At 55.0% G+C, this 17,331-nt stretch overlaps 1 protein-coding gene across 3 annotated transcripts in view; it reads right to left on the reverse strand.

Annotated features, from left to right (window-relative positions):
* LOC146808613 (NACHT, LRR and PYD domains-containing protein 3-like) overlaps positions 1 to 17,331 on the reverse strand; it is an 879,818-nt gene that overhangs the window by 523,748 nt on the left and 338,739 nt on the right. For all 3 annotated transcript variants that reach the window (XM_085623637.1, XM_085623636.1, XM_085623638.1), the window contains one exon: positions 5,772 to 5,945. In XM_085623637.1, coding sequence (XP_085479763.1) covers positions 5,772 to 5,945 — 174 coding nt within the window. The remainder of the gene's footprint in view (positions 1 to 5,771; positions 5,946 to 17,331) is intronic.

The raw sequence follows: 17,331 nt of genomic DNA on the forward strand, positions 1-17,331 counted from the left end.
TGCTGTCTCAGCACACTGTGAACCTCAGCAGCTCTGCTGTCTAAGAACACCATGAACCTCAGCAGCTCAGCTGTCTCTGCACACTGTGAACCTCAGCAGCTCTGCTGTCTAAGCACACCGTGAACCTCAGCAGCTCTGCTGTCTTAGCACACCGTGAACCTCAGCAGCTCTGCTGTCTTAGCACACCGTGAATCTCAGCAGCTCTGCTGTCCAAGCACACCATGAACCTCAGCAGCTCTGCTGTCCAAGCACACCGTGAACCTCAGAAGCTCTGCTTTCTAAGCACACCATGAACCTCAGCAGCTCTGCTGTCCAAGCACACAGTGAACCTCAGCAGCACTGCAGTCTAAACACATCATGAACCTCAGCAGCTCTGCTGTCTAAGAACACCATGAACCTCAGCAGCTCTGCTGTCTAAGTACACCATGAACCTCAGCAGCTCTGCTAAGTACACCATGAACCTCTGCAGCGCTGCTTTCTAAGCACACCATGAATCTAAGCATTGCTGCTATCCAAGCACACCGTGAACCTCAGCAGTGCTGCTTTCTATGAACACCGTGAATCTCAGCAGCGCTGCTTTCTATGCACACCGCGAATCTCAGCAGCTCTGCTGTCCAAGCACACCGTGACCCACAGCAGCGCTGCTTTCTAAGCACACCGTGAATCTAAGCTGCACTGCTGTCCAAGCACACCGTGAACCTCAGCAGCGGTGCTGTCTCAGCAGACCCTGAATCTCAGCAGCACTGCTATCTAAGCACAACCTGATTTTAAGCAGCTCTGCTGGTTAGGTACACCATGAATCTCAGCAGATCTGCTGGTTAGGCACACCATGAACGTCAGCAGCTTTGCTGGTTAGGCACACCAGGAACGTCAGCAGCTCTGATGTTCTAAGCACACCGTGAACCTCAGCAGCGCTGCTGTCTAAACACACCGGGAACCTCAGCAGCTCTGCTGTCTATGCACACCGTGAATCTAAGCAGCTCTGCTTTCTATGCACACCGTGAATCTAAGCAGCTCTGCTTTCTAAGCACACCATGAATCTCAGCAGCACTGCTGTCTAAGCACACCGTGAACCTCAGCAGCTCTGCTGTCTAAGCACACCGTGAACCTCAGCAGCTCTGCTGTCTAAGCACACTGTGAACCTCAGCAGCTCTGCTGTCTAAGCACACTGTGAACCTCAGCAGCTCTGCTGTCTAAGCACACAGTGAACCTCAGCAGCACTGCAGTCTAAACACACCATGAACCTCAGCAGCTCTGCTGTCTAAGAACACCATGAACCTCAGCAGATCTGCTGTCTCAGCACACTGTGAACCTCAGCAGCTCTGCTGTCTAAGAACACCATGAACCTCAGCAGCTCAGCTGTCTCTGCACACTGTGAACCTCAGCAGCTCTGCTGTCTAAGCACACCGTGAACCTCAGCAGCTCTGCTGTCTTAGCACACCGTGAACCTCAGCAGCTCTGCTGTCTTAGCACACCGTGAATCTCAGCAGCTCTGCTGTCCAAGCACACCATGAACCTCAGCAGCTCTGCTGTCCAAGCACACCGTGAACCTCAGAAGCTCTGCTTTCTAAGCACACCATGAACCTCAGCAGCTCTGCTGTCCAAGCACACAGTGAACCTCAGCAGCACTGCAGTCTAAACACATCATGAACCTCAGCAGCTCTGCTGTCTAAGAACACCATGAACCTCAGCAGCTCTGCTGTCTAAGTACACCATGAACCTCAGCAGCTCTGCTAAGTACACCATGAACCTCCGCAGCGCTGCTTTCTAAGCACACCATGAATCTAAGCATTGCTGCTATCCAAGCACACCGTGAACCTCAGCAGTGCTGCTTTCTATGAACACCGTGAATCTCAGCAGCGCTGCTTTCTATGCACACCGCGAATCTCAGCAGCTCTGCTGTCCAAGCACACCGTGACCCACAGCAGCGCTGCTTTCTAAGCACACCGTGAATCTAAGCTGCACTGCTGTCCAAGCACACCGTGAACCTCAGCAGCGGTGCTGTCTCAGCAGACCCTGAATCTCAGCAGCACTGCTATCTAAGCACAACCTGATTTTAAGCAGCTCTGCTGGTTAGGTACACCATGAATCTCAGCAGATCTGCTGGTTAGGCACACCATGAACGTCAGCAGCTTTGCTGGTTAGGCACACCAGGAACGTCAGCAGCTCTGATGTTCTAAGCACACCGTGAACCTCAGCAGCGCTGCTGTCTAAACACACCGGGAACCTCAGCAGCTCTGCTGTCTAAGCACACCATGAACTTCAACAGCTCTGCTGGTTAGGCACACCGTGAACCTCAGCAGCGCTGCAGTCTAAGCACACCTAAACCACAGCAGCACTGCTGTCAAAGCACACCGTGAACCTCAGCAGCACTGCTGTCAAAGCACACCGTGAACCTCAGCAGCTCTGCTGTCCAAGCACACCTGAACCTCAGCAGCTCTGCTGTCTAAGCACACCTTGAACCTCAGCAGCTCTGCTGTCTAAGCACAGAGTGAACCTCAGCAGCTCTGCAGTCTAAGCACACCATGAACCTCAACAGCTCTGCTGCCTAAGCACACAGTGAACCTCAGCAGCTATGCAGTCTAAGCACACCATGAACCTCAGAGGCTCTGCAATCTAAGCACACCATGAACCTCAGCAGCTCTGCAGTCTAAATACACCGTGAACCTCAGCAGCTCTAAAGTCTAAGCACACCGTGAACCTCAGCAGTTCTGCTGTCTTAGCACACTGTAAACCTTAGCAGTGCTGCTGTCAAAGCACACTGTGAACCTCAGCAGCTCTGTTGTCTAAGCACACAGTGAACCTCAGCAGCTCTGCTGTTCTGCTGCCTAAGCACACCATGAACCTCAGCAGCACTGTAGTCTAAGACCACAACGAACCTCAGCAGCTCTGCTGTCTAAGCACACTTTGAACCTCAGCAGCTGTGCTGTCTAAGCACATTGTGAACCTCAGCAGCTCTACAGTCTAAGCACACCGTGAACCTCAGCAGCTCTACTCTCTAAGCACACCGTGAACCTCAGCAGCTCCGCTGTCTAAGCACACCGTGAACCTCAGCAGCTCTGCTGTCTAAGCACACAGTGAACCTCAGTAGCACTGCAGTCTAAACACACCATGAACTTCAGCAGCTCTGCTGTCTAAGAACACCATGAACCTCAGCAGCTCTGCTGTCTAAGTACACCATGAACCTCAGCAGCGCTGCTTTCTAAGCACACCATGAATCTAAGCAGGGCTGCTGTTCAAGCACACTGTGAACCTCAGCAGCTCTGCTTTCTATGAACACCGTGAATCTCAGCAGTGCTGCTTTCTATGCACACCGTGAATCTCAGCAGCACTGCTTTCTATGCACACCGAGAACCTCAGCAGCTCTGCTGTCTGAACACAGCCTGAACCTCAGCAGCTCTGCTGTCTAAGTACACCATTAACTTCAGCAGCTCTGCTGTCTAAGCATACAGTGAACTTCAGCAGCTCTGCTATCTACGCACACCGTGAACCTCAGCAGCTCTGCTGTCTTAACACACCGTGAATCTCAGCAGCTCTGCTGTCCAAGCACACCATGAACCTCAGCAGCTCTGCTGTCCAAGCACACCGTGAACCTCAGAAGCTCTGCTTTCTAAGCACACCATGAACCTCAGCAGCACTGCAGTCTAAACACATCATGAACCTCAGCAGCTCTGCTGTCTAAGAACACCATGAACCTCAGCAGCTCTGCTGTCTAAGAACACCATGAACCTCAGCAGCTCTGCTAAGTACACCATGAACCTCTGCAGCGCTGCTTTCTAAGCACACCATGAATCTAAGCATTGCTGCTATCCAAGCACACCATGAACCTCAGCAGTGCCGCTTTCTATGATCACCGTGAATCTCAGCAGCGCTGCTTTCTATGCACACCGTGAATCTCAGCAGCTCTGCTGTCCAAGCACACCGTGACCCACAGCAGCGCTGCTTTCTAAGCACACCGTGAATCTAAGCTGCACTGCTGTCCAAGCACACCGTGAACCTCAGCAGCTCTGCTTTCTATGCACATGGTGAATCTCAGCAGCGCTGATTTCTATGCACACCGTGAATCTAAGCAGCTCTGCTTTCTATGCACACCGTGAATCTAAGCAGCTCTGCTTTCTAAGCACACCATGAATCTCAGCAGCACTGCTGTCTAAGCACACCGTGAACCTCAGCAGCTCTGCTGTCTAAGCACACCGTGAACCTCAGCAGCTCTGCTGTCTAAGCACACTGTGAACCTCAGCAGCTCTGCTGTCTAAGCACACTGTGAACCTCAGCAGCTCTGCTGTCTAAGCACACAGTGAACCTCAGCAGCACTGCAGTCTAAACACACCATGAACCTCAGCAGCTCTGCTGTCTAAGAACACCATGAACCTCAGCAGATCTGCTGTCTCAGCACACTGTGAACCTCAGCAGCTCTGCTGTCTAAGAACACCATGAACCTCAGCAGCTCAGCTGTCTCTGCACACTGTGAACCTCAGCAGCTCTGCTGTCTAAGCACACAGTGAACCTCAGCAGCACTGCAGTCTAAACACACCATGAACCTCAGCAGCTCTGCTGTCTAAGAACACCGTGAACCTCAGGAGCTCTGCTGTCTCAGCATACTGTGAACCTCAGCAGCTCTGCTGTCTAAGCACACAGTGAACCTCAGCAGCACCTCAGTCTAAACACACCATGAACCTCAGCAGCTCTGCTGTCTAAGAACACCGTGAACCTCAGCAGCTCTGCTTTCTACAGCTGCCTTCTCTGTAGCCTGCTGCATCTTTCATCTTACCGCTGCCCTTTTCTGCAGCCTGCTCTACCTTTCATTTTACAGTTGCCCCTCTCTGCAGCCCACTCTACCTTTCATCTTACAGCTGCCCCAGTGTACAGCCCACTCTACCTTTCATCTTACTTTTGCCCCTCTCTGCAGCCCGCTCTACCTCGCATTTTACGGCTGCCAATCTCCACAGCCTGCTCTACCTTTCATCTTACAGCTGCCCCTCTCTACAGTCTGCTCCTCCTTTCATTTTACAGCTGCCCCTCTCTGCAGCCTGCTCTAGCTTTCATCTTACAGCTGGCCCTCTCTGCAGCCTGCTCTGCCTTTTATCTTACACCTGCCGCTTTCAGCAGCCTGCTCTACCTTTCATCTTAAAGCTGCCATTCTCTGCAGCCTGCTCTACCTGTCATCTTACAGCTGCCTTCTTTGTAGCCTGCTCTATCTTTCATCTTACAGTTGCCCCTCTCTGCAGCCTGCTCTGCCTTTCATCTTACAGCTGCCCTTCTTTGCAGCCTGCTCTACCTTTCATCTTACAGTTGCCCCTCTCTGCAGCCTGCTCTACCTTTCATCTTACAGCTCCCTCCTGCAGAATGTGAAGAGGGTCTCGGAGCCCCCCATGTCTCACTGACATTCCTTGGCCTCGTATCCAGCAGCCGGTCTGGTAACAGCAGGGAGACTGGTGGGGTAGGCGCCCTCCCTGGAAGGAACAGTCCTGCCCTCTGGGTAAGACCTATTCCATTTTATCCCAAATACTGGAGAAACAGGCTTTAAAAAGTGCCCCTCTGCACCATGAGAGGGGCTTCTATCATGACCATGGATTGGGGCTTGGGTACCCCTACTTCACAAACCTGACCTAATTCACAAATGTTATTAATGGGTGCCTTTCTCCCGACATTAACAGAAAAGAGGCAATAATGTAAACATTTCAAGGCATTTTTAAAATAGATGTGTGAGCCCCACCTACGATGTATATTTTTTAAATCAATGACGTGATACGACCTGCACAGCTCTGTACCTCAGTGTCTGTAGTTTGCAACCGGGATGTTTTAGGCCTTCACACAACTTCTTCACTCCAGTGTCTCTCAGATCATTATTGTAGTTCAGGTCGAGCTCTGTGAGAGATGTGTTTGTTTCCAGGACAGAGGAGAGGTCTTCGCAGCATGAATTGGTGAGGGAGCAGCCTTCCAACCTGTAGGAGAGAAGAGATATGGAGAGGAGTAAAGCAGAGCACAGACAGGGGTGTCACAGCTTCAGTTTTATCTTCATTTCCTTCCCGTCCTTGACTTACTCCCCTCTAGTGACACATCCGACCTTATACATCCGACCATGCCAGTTTTATATACGAGTCTCCTGGGGGGAGTTCTCAGACTGGCAGAGGCGGGGCTAAATGTACATAAATAGATAAATATGTTGTTTATGCTGGAGACCCTCTTCTGTGGTGTAAATGGTAAAGTCACAAATTCAGCACTTGTTGCAGTGACCTGCCTATTAATACGCTGCTTGATATGTAGCACAGACGGGATTCTGATAAGAAATCTTCACCCATTGGTCTGTTAAAACCTTGTTCACACTTTGCTTCCGCCCTCCACAGACTTCAGCAGGGAAACTCAAAGGCCTGTGCACATTGTTCACATCCGCCTAAAAGTATTTCCTTGATCTTCAGTGACATACCGTGTTAGACTTGGGGGTCTCTGGTTGGCGCAAGGTTGCCCTTGTGTCAAGCAGGAACCCTCTCCTCTACATCAGGGAACAGGATAACCCCTTTGGAATGACCCTTGCTCACCCTCTAGGTGCGTGGCGTGAGCAGCCAAGGCTATTCTCCAGGCGTTAGTCAGTTAAGCATTTGTAACCACACACACAGTAAACACATCAATCCCCCCAGAAATGAATGCCTATTGTTGGGCCTCCTCCACTGTGAGTTTCGGTTATCAGCAGGAGGGCAGCCTAGTGTCTGTGCTGGTGGCATCCATTTTGGGATGCCAGGTGTTGGACAGGCCACACGAAGGGCTTGCGCCCTCCCCGCATGACAAGGCCCAAGCCCCGGCCCCCCAGGCGCGGCCCACGAGAATCACCCGCACCCAGTCTCCCGACGGAACTCCTGCCCTCGGACCTCCCTGTAGCACGGGCCCAAGCCACCACCGGCTCCCTCGGCCGGGTCAAGCCGCCATCTTGGGCCCTGCGCCACGAGGCCGCGTGGCCTCCCCCCGACCCTAACCCTGGGCCTGGCCGGCCCCGACATCCCGGCACCACCATCCACCCAGGAGGTGAGCGGATCACTTGGCAGGTCAATGGGAGGACGAAGTGCCAAGGACTCTCCCCCGCCAGGTGACGATCGCCTCCAGCTCCCCCAGGCACCGGCTCCACCCCCCCGCTGGGTGTCTGGACACCTTCATCCCGGACCCTCCGACCCCCAAGTGCGAGGGTCCGGACATCAAAGGGCACCTGCCCTATAACTGGAGCAGCTGCGGAGCAGGAAGGCAGTTGTATCCTGGAGTCGAGAGACACCGAGAGAACTCAGCCTTGACGGACTACTGGCGCTGCCGTAGCCCTATCTTGTGATCTATCGTCCTGCCTGCTGGCGCTGCCGCGGCCTTCTGCAACATCCATCCTCGTCGGGACCTGCTGGCGCTGCCGCGGCCCGTTGTAACGACCATCTTCACCGGGACCTGCTGGCGCTGCCGCGGACCGTACATCGACCATCTTCTCTGGGACCTGCTGGCGCTGCCGCGGCCCGTGTATTGACCATCTTCACTGGGACCTGCTGGCGCTGCCGCGGCCCGTACCAGCTAGACCACCTAAGCTCGAGGATTGTGAGCTACCCACCATACCACCTCAACTACCAGACTGGTAACCAGACTGTCCCGCTACCCCCTTTCCCATCTTGAGAGACTTGAATCGAGGGGACCCCCGAGTCCAGACCTCCTTGTACCTTTTCATCGTACCTTAAGAAGTGCTTATAAAGAACGCTAACTCATCTCCTTGTGTGGTATCTGTCTGTGGGGGGGAAGTTATTTGTCTGTACAATCGCTGGAGACGGCTCTCCCCGGAGACCTCTCCCCTTGTCCTCGGCCGACCCTCCCGGTCCGTCTAACATTGGTGGCCAGCGGCGCGATCCGAATCAACGCGTAATCGTACAGAGAGTAGCTCACCCCACGACAAAACCACGATGTCAGCTAAAGATAGCGGTTCCACTGAAAAGTTCCAAATGGATAAGTTGGAAGAGTATAACCACCGCGAACTTAAACAATTCTGCATGGAACTAGGCATTGCTACCACCGGCCTGAGTACCAAAGAGGATTTGAAGCGCGCCCTTGAGTCGTGGGCAGAAACTGGGATCACCGGATCCTCCGACCAAAACAGTGTCGCACCACAAGGGAACGCCACGGCTCCCGAGGAGAGGGGAACGGGCCTCTCGCAGGAGGAGATCCAGGAAAGAGAAAGGACTAGATTACACGAGTTGGAAATGGCACGACTCAAGATGGACGGTGAACTAAAGTTAGCCGAGCAGAAACTAAATCTAGAGCATCTGCGGCTCCGAGAGGAGCGAGAAGAAAAACAGAGACAGAGAGAGCTTGAGGAAAAAAGAATAACACTCGAACACGAACGCAAACTGACGGAAATAGAACTTCGGAAACAGAATAAAGAGACGGGGGTGCCTGAGCGACCGCACACCCCAGGGGCAACCGAGAAAAAAGTCCACATCCCCAAGGATGTTGTCCGAGAGTATGTCCGAGAAGACGACATACAACAGTGGTTCAAAGCCTACGAGATCGCCATGACCTCCCACCGGATCGACCGGAGTGATTGGGGAGCTGGACTATGGGGGAGGTTCGTCAACGAAGGTCGCGATGCCCTGTTGCAGCTCCCAGATCACCAAATGTCGTCCTACGACCACATGAAGGCTGCCCTCCACACCCGAGATGTACCGCCAGAGGTTCAGAGATTGCACCCGGATCCCGGGTACAACTTGGGTGGAGTACGTAAACTATTTCAGCAGAGCCTTCGAGGGGTGGATCAAGGGGAGCCATGTAACGACCTACGAACAACTCTTTAACCTCATGGTATGGGAACACCTGTCGAACAACTGCTTCGTCGAGCTCAGGCAGCACTTCCTCAACAGTAAATTGACCGACCCCCGGCAGCTCGCCGCTGAAGCTGACCGATGGGAGAGCACCCGAGTGGGCCGGAGAGGACCGCACGAGCAGAACCGAAGCAACCAAGGCCAGCACCGTCCTCGGGGAGGAGGAGGAGGCCAGGGGCGAGGGAGAGACACCCTCCCGGCAACACCCGTGGCCAGCACCCCACCCCCGGCCGGCCGGGGAAACCCCCCGATGCGTCCAGGGTTCCGAGCCAATGTCACGTGCCACCGATGCCAGCGAGTCGGCCATTACGCCAATGACCCGAGCTGCCCGCAGAACCAAACACCCAAGCCCCGCCAGGTAGCTGCCGCCGCCCTGGGGGAAGAACGACTGTCAGAGGAACAGGAAGAGTATGAGCCGGCCCAGCAAGAGTGGGAACCGGCCGCCATGGTTCTAGCGTGCCTAGGGGGAAAAGACATAGTCCCGCGGGCTCCCCTACCCGCCAACACCAGGAAATACGGTCAGTGGGTGACCATTAATGGGCATCGGGCCGAGGCCTTACGTGACACAGGCGCCAGTGTGACGGCCGTCCGCTGTCACCTGGTGAAACCCGAGCAGATCCTGCCGAACATTCTCTGCCCCGTCCGCTCAGCTGACAATTCCGAAAGTCTGTATCAAATGGCCTGCGTCCCCTTCGAATGGGGAGGGGTCTCCGGCCTGCTGAAAGTGACGGTCCGGGATTATGCCCCCGTGGACTGCCTCCTGGGGAATGACCTTGAGAGTTCCCAATGGGCCACCGTCGAGAGAAGAGAGCACCTGGGGATGCTGGGCCTCCCGGACTGGGCCTGCGTAACCACCCGGTCCAGGGCAGCCCGTGCCGTTCCCCGACCAGAAGAACCGGAATGGCCAGCACCTCCGCCCCCGGTCGCCCCAGTAGAAGACAACGATGAGGCCAACCCCCCGGAGCCAACGACCGAAGGGGACGCGCACCTCCAGGACGTCCCCGGCCTGGCTCAGTGGCGTCAAGAAGGGGGGCCCACCCAAGAACAGTTCCGCCAGGAGCAAAAGACTTGCCCCTCCCTCGAGGGACTCCGCCAACAAGCCAGCGCCCAGAGCGCAGGGGACTCCACCGGAACTCACTGGGTCTACTGGGAGAACGACCTGCTATACAGCGAACAGAGGATCGCAGAGCTAGGGGCCGGTCGAGTACTGGTGGTACCTCTCCGCTTCAGAAACTTCCTGCTCAATCTGGCCCACGATGTCCCCCTGGCTGGACACCTGGGCCAAGACAAAACTTACAGTCGCCTAGTGACCCACTTTTTCTGGCCGAAGATGCGGAACGACGTCCTGGACCACTGCCGGTCCTGCCCCACGTGCCAGGCCAGCGGGAAGAGTGGCTGTAAGCTGAAGGCCCCTCTACAACCCTTCCCGGTGGTCACCACCCCATTCGAGAGGGTAGGAATAGACATTGTGGGGCCCCTGGACCTCCGCACGGCACAAGGACATAGGTTCATCCTAGTACTGGTGGATCACGCCACCCGCTACCCCGAGGCGGTGCCTCTACGAACAGTAACAGCTCCGGTGGTTGGCCGGGCCCTAATGGGGATCTTCTCCCGGGTGGGCTTCCCCCGAGAAGTCGTCAGCGACCGAGGCACGAACTTCATCTTCAAATACATGAAGTCCCTCTGGCAACAGTGCGGGGTCACCTACCGATTCACGACCCCCTATCACCCCCAAGGGAACGGACTAGTGGAGCGATTCAACCGCACTCTCAAGGGGATGATTGGGGGATTGGAAGAGCCCCTCCGTCGCCAGTGGGATGTACTACTCCCGTGCCTCCTCTTCGCCTACCGGGAAGTTCCCCAGAAGTCCCTCGGTTTTAGCCCCTTCGAACTCCTGTACGGGCACCCTGTGCGAGGGCCCCTCAGCCTAGTCAAAGAAGGTTGGGAGATGGCCCCCCTAAAGACCCCTCCAGACGTCTTCAAGTACCTCCTGGCCCTACGTAATCAGACCCGGCGCTTCAGGGAGATGGCCAAGGCGAACCTCGAGGCCAGCCAGGAAGACATGAAGAGATGGTATGATCACAATGCCTCCTCCGTCGAGTTCGAACCTGGACAACAAGTGTGGGTGATGTCCCCCACCGAACCATGTGCCTTGCAAGATAAGTGGACGGGGCCCTTCAAGGTGGTCGAGCGCAAAAGCCCCGTCACTTACCTCATTGACATGGGGACCACCCGGAACCCCCTTCGGGTCCTCCACACCAACAGACTCAAACCACACTTTGTGCGCTCAGAACTCAGCCTCCTGATGGCTACAGACAGTGGGGCGGAAGAAGACTCCGAGCCTCTCCCTGATCTCCTGAAGACTCAGGAGAAAGACGGTTCCGTGGACGGGGTCCGGCTCTCCGATGCCCTCACCCCAGAGCAACGCCAGGGCTGCCGGGACCTCCTGCTGCGGTTCGCTTCACTGTTCTCCCTCACTCCCGGGGTCACCCCTTGGTGCTTGCACGACGTAGACACCGGGGACAGTCCCCCTGTCCGGCACCGGGCCTACCGCGTACCAGATCGGGTACGGGCCTGCATACAAGAGGAAGTGGCCAAAATGCTCACGATCGGGGTCATCGAGCCCTCGGACAGTCCCTGGGCCAGTCCAGTTGTATTGGTCCCCAAAGCCGCTGCCCCCGGCACCACACCTGAACTGAGATTCTGCGTCGACTACCGGGGCTTGAACGCTGTCACCCGAACCGACGCTCATCCTATCCCCAGAGCGGATGAATTGATCGACCGGCTGGGGGCCGCCCGCTACCTCAGTATCTTCGACCTAACAGCGGGCTACTGGCAGATCGGTCTCACACCCCGAGCTCAAGAACGATCCGCCTTCTCTACCCCCGATGGCCACTACCACTTCAAGGTCATGCCCTTTGGCATGAAGAACGCCCCCGCTACATTTCAACGTCTTGTGAACCAGGTCCTGGCGGGGCTCGAAGAGTTCAGCGCTGCCTACCTGGACGATATCGCCGTATACAGCCGCCACTGGTCCGACCACCTCCTCCACCTCCAGGAGGTCCTACAGGCCCTCCAGCGGGCCGGCCTCACGATTAAGGCCGGCAAATGCCAAATTGGTCAAGGGTCCGTGACCTACCTGGGGCACCAGGTGGGGAGCGGGCTGGTGGCCCCACTGCAACTTAAGATTGCTGCCATCCAGTCCTGGCAGCCCCCCGTCACTCAGACCGAAGTCCGAGCCTTCTTGGGGCTCACCGGCTACTACCGGCGGTTCGTGAGGGACTACGGCAGCATTGTGGGGCCCCTCACGGGTCTCACGTCCAAGAACCAACCAAAGCGGATTAACTGGACCCCCGATTGTCAAGCGGCCTTCGAAAAGCTGAAGGCCGCCCTGTGCACCGCCCCTGTGCTCCAGGCCCCCGATTACAGTCGGGAATTCGTAGTACAGACAGACGCCTCCGACCACGGCATCGGAGCGGTTCTGTCCCAAGTGAACCCCGAGGGTCATGACCAGCCGGTGGCCTTCATCAGCCGACGTCTCCTGGGCCGAGAACAGCGCTGGAGCACCATCGAGAGGGAGGCCTTCGCAGTGGTGTGGGCCCTCAAAAAGCTCCGGCCCTATCTCTTCGGTACCCACTTCCGGGTACAAACCGACCATAGACCCCTGCAGTGGCTGAGGCAGATGCGGGGGGAAAACCCAAAACTATTGCGCTGGTCCATCTCCCTGCAGGGAATGGACTTCACCGTGGAGCACCGACCAGGCCAAGACCACGCCAACGCAGATGGCCTGTCCCGCTTCTTCCGCCTCGACGAAGAGAGTCCCCAAGGAGATGGGTGACTCTCCCCGCCTTCAGCTGGGGGGGATGCATGTTGGACAGGCCACACGAAGGGCTTGCGCCCTCCCCGCATGACAAGGCCCAAGCCCCGGCCCCCCAGGCGCGGCCCACGAGAATCACCCGCACCCCGTCTCCCGACGGAACTCCTGCCCTCGGACCTCCCTGTAGCACGGGCCCAAGCCACCACCGGCTCCCTCGGCCGGGTCAAGCCGCCATCTTGGGCCCTGCGCCACGAGGCCGCGTGGCCTCCCCCCGACCCTAACCCTGGGCCTGGCCGGCCCCGACATCCCGGCACCACCATCCACCCAGGAGGTGAGCGGATCACTTGGCAGGTCAATGGGAGGACGAAGTGCCAAGGACTCTCCCCCGCCAGGTGACGATCGCCTCCAGCTCCCCCAGGCACCGGCTCCACCCCCCCGCTGGGTGTCTGGACACCTTCATCCCGGACCCTCCGACCCCCAAGTGCGAGGGTCCGGACATCAAAGGGCACCTGCCCTATAACTGGAGCAGCTGTGGAGCAGGAAGGCAGTTGTATCCTGGAGTCGAGAGACACCGAGAGAACTCAGCCTTGACGGACTACTGGCGCTGCCGTAGCCCTATCTTGTGATCTATCGTCCTGCCTGCTGGCGCTGCCGCGGCCTTCTGCAACATCCATCCTCGTCGGGACCTGCTGGCGCTGCCGCGGCCCGTTGTAACGACCATCTTCACCGGGACCTGCTGGCGCTGCCGCGGACCGTACATCGACCATCTTCTCTGGGACCTGCTGGCGCTGCCGCGGCCCGTGTATCGACCATCTTCACTGGGACCTGCTGGCGCTGCCGCGGCCCGTACCAGCTAGACCACCTAAGCTCGAGGATTGTGAGCTACCCACCATACCACCTCAACTACCAGACTGGTAACCAGACTGTCCCGCTACCCCCTTTCCCATCTTGAGAGACTTGAATCGAGGGGACCCCTGAGTCCAGACCTCCTTGTACCTTTTCATCGTACCTTAAGAAGTGCTTATAAAGAACGCTAACTCATCTCCTTGTGTGGTATCTGTCTGTGGGGGGGAAGTTATTTGTCTGTACGATCGCTGGAGACGGCTCTCCCCGGAGACCTCTCCCCTTGTCCTCGGCCGACCCTCCCGGTCCGTCTAACACCAGGGCTCTTCAGGATTCTACCGCGTTTCTACAGTAGGTACATGTCTATCCCTCTAGAAGGGTGGGATCATACTCCCACACCAGTTACTGGTGTGGGGATAGGATTCCAAAGCTTTTCACACCAAACACAACATGTTTTGATGCAGCCATCCCAAAGTTAGCATTTACCGCAAGGTTATAATGCACTTAAGAGTATATGGTTTGACCGCATTCACAAACAGCCCCAGAGAATGGACTCTGAGAGCTGCAGAGGGTCCCTGCTCAGGCAGAGGCACCCCCTCACATGGAAACCAAGCACCCTGCCCTCAGGATTGATAGGGCCTTCCTTAGGGGTGACTGATAGGTTTATATGTGTGTGCAGGGTGAGATATAGTGAACCTATATCTCAGTGAGGAGTGCTAGCACCACCTCACCCAGGCTGCTGTAGCAGGCCTGTGGTGTCAGATTTAGTCTGCTTCCCAGGGGTGGCATAATACATGCTTAAGCCCCTGGTAGGCCTGTGAAGTACCTATGCCCTTGGTACCTAAGGTACCATTTACTAGGGGCTCACAAGGGACCACAGTATCCAATCACTAGTGCACCTAATATGCACTCCATGTTGTTTAGAGAGAACAGAGAGGCTGGGGCCCTGATTAGCAGGGACCCAGCCAGACTATAGCCAGAAACCAGTGTAAACATAAAAAAGAAAGTGGGGGCAACATAAGAGGCAGATCCTACTCTCCTACAGTTATGTGACATTACAACGCATGCCATTACCCACCATGCCGTTGCAACGTCAAACCTTACCCCGACTTGCTGTCGGGGGAGCACGGAAGTTGGAATAGATACATTTTCTATTCCAACTCCAGTGTGTGCAACTGTAGGGAAGGCGTTGAAGTTAAATCCAACACCTTCTACCGACTGCTTCACACCTTTTTCTTTGCAACATTATGCGGGGTAAATGCATGCGTTGTAACGGTTGTGGTGTAAATGCTGTTTCCCAAAATAAATGCTTGTTATTTAAAAAACATCATTAGTAAAACAACTACATATCTGAATGATTAAAAAAATAAATAATTTGTAATGCCAAATTATGGCACACTAAAAACAATATAACATTGCAATGCCAGCCGAGGCATGACCTATTGACCCTGCCTGTGCCTTTTCCTTTTCTTTTAAGCACTGCATGGGAGGGCAAATAATTCCAATTATTCCTATTTTTGATGAGGGCCCGGGTCTAGTCCCGATACATTAAACTCCAAGCATGATATGATGCTGTACCAGGACTTGGTTGAGTTGTCCTTCTTCTATGTTTATCTTTGCAGCCTCATGATGAAGGGAACCATTGGCAGTCGTGCTTTTTCCTCTTTGAAGGAATCACCGAGAGTGATCATAGGTCATGTAACGAGAGAATTTACAATGATGCCTCCTGTCCTATCTGCTAATCTCAGCAGCTCTGCTGTCTAAGCACACCATGAACCGCAGCTGCTCTGCTGTCTAAGCACACAGTGAACCTCAGCAGCTCTGATGTCTAAGCACACAGTGAACCTCAGCAGCTCTGATGTCTAAGCACACTGTGAATCTCAGCAGCTCTGCTGTCTAAGCACACTGTGAATTTCGGCAGCTCTGCTGTCTGAGCACAGCCTGAATCTCAGCAGCTCTGCTGTCTAAGCACACCATTAACCTCAGCAGCTCTGCTGTCTAAGCATACAGTGAACCTCAGCAGCTCTGCTATCTAAGCACACCGTTAACCTCAGCAGCTCTGCTGTCCAAGCACACCGTGAACCTCAGCAGCTCTACTGTCCAAGCACACTGTGAACCTCAGCAGCGCTGCTTTCTAAGCGCACCTTGAATCTAAGTAGCGCTGCTGTCCAAGAACACCGTGAACCTCAGCAGCTCTGCTGTCCAAGCACACCGTGAACCTCAGCAGCTCTGCTGTCTTAGCACACCGTGAATCTCAGCAGCTCTGCTGTCCAAGCACACCATGAAACTCAGCAGCTGTGCTGTCCAAGCACACCATGAACCTCAGCAGCTCTGCTGTCCAAGCACACCGTGAACCTCAGCAGCTCTGCTGTCCAAGCACACCGTGAACCTCAGCAGCTCCGCTGTCTAAGCACACTGTGAACCTCAGCAGCTCTGCTGTCTATGCACACCATGAACCTCAGCAGCGCCACTGTCTAAGCACACCGTGAACCTCAGCAACACTGCTATCTAAGCACACGGTGAACATCAGCAGCTCTGCTGTCTAAGCATACCATGAACCTCAGCAGCTCTGCTGTCTAAGCATACTGTAAACCTCATCAGCGCTACTGTCTAAGCACACCGTGAACCTCAGCAGCACTGCTATCTAAGCACACTGTGAACCTCAGCAGTTCTGCTGTCTAAGCACACCGTGAGCCTCAGCAGCGGTGCTGTCTAAGCAGACCCTGAATCTCAGCAGCACTGCTATCTAAGCACAACCTGAATCTAAGCAGCTCTGCTGGTTAGGAACACCATGAACCACAGCAGCTCTGCTGGTTAGGTACACTATGAACCTCAGCAGCGCTGCTGTCTAAGTACACCGTGAACCTCAGCAGCTCTGCAGTCTAAGCACACCGTGAACCTCAGCAGCTCTGTAGTCTAAGCACACCTGAACCTCAGCAATGCTGCTGTCAAAGTACGCTGTGAAACTCAACAGCTCTGCTGTCTAAGCACACCTTGAACCTCAGCAAGTCTGCAGTCTAAGCACACCATGAACATCAGCAGCTCTGCTGTCTAAGCACACCATGAACCTCAGCAGCTCTACAATCTAAGCACACCATGAACCTCAGCAGCTCTGCAGTCTAAGTACACTGTGAACCTCAGCAGCTCTGCAGTCTAAGCACACCGTGAATCTCAGCAGCACTGCTGTCTAAGCACACCATGAACCTCAGCAGCTCTGCTGTCTTAGCACACTGTGAACCTCAGCAGTTCTGCTGTCTTAGCACACTGTGAACCTTAGCAGTGCTGCTATCAAAGCACACTGTGAACCTCAGCAGCTCTGCTGTCTAAGCTAGGGGTGGGCGGAATTTGCGTAATCGCGTTACGCAAATCTCCGCGAAACGGTAAAAAATCTCCGCGAACACGCAGAAATTCCGCGAACACGCAGAATTGCTTGTTCGCGATAAATTTTTCCTGTTCGCGATCGCTGTTTGCATGCTCGGGGTGAAATATCTCGCGAACACGCATATTGAGAACGCGAACAAGCAAAAAATTTCGCGAAGTCGCGGAACGCAGATTTTTGGGCAATTTCGCGTTCTCCGCGGAACGCGAAATTACCCAAATTCCGCAAATTCCGCGAACGGAACGGAATTTACCGCCCAGGCCTAGTCTAAGCACACAGTGAACCTCAGCAGCTCCGAAGTCTAAGCACACCGTGATTCTCAGCAGCTCTGCTGTTCTGCTGTCTAAGCACACCATGAACCTCAGCAGCACTGTAGTCTAAGACCACAACGAACCTCAGCAGCTCTGCTGTCTAAGCACACAGTGAACGTCAGCAGCTCTGCTGTCTAAGCACAC

Source organism: Triturus cristatus, chromosome 8, assembly GCF_964204655.1.
Source record: "Triturus cristatus chromosome 8, aTriCri1.1, whole genome shotgun sequence".
In the NCBI taxonomy this organism is placed as follows: Eukaryota; Metazoa; Chordata; class Amphibia; order Caudata; family Salamandridae; genus Triturus; species Triturus cristatus.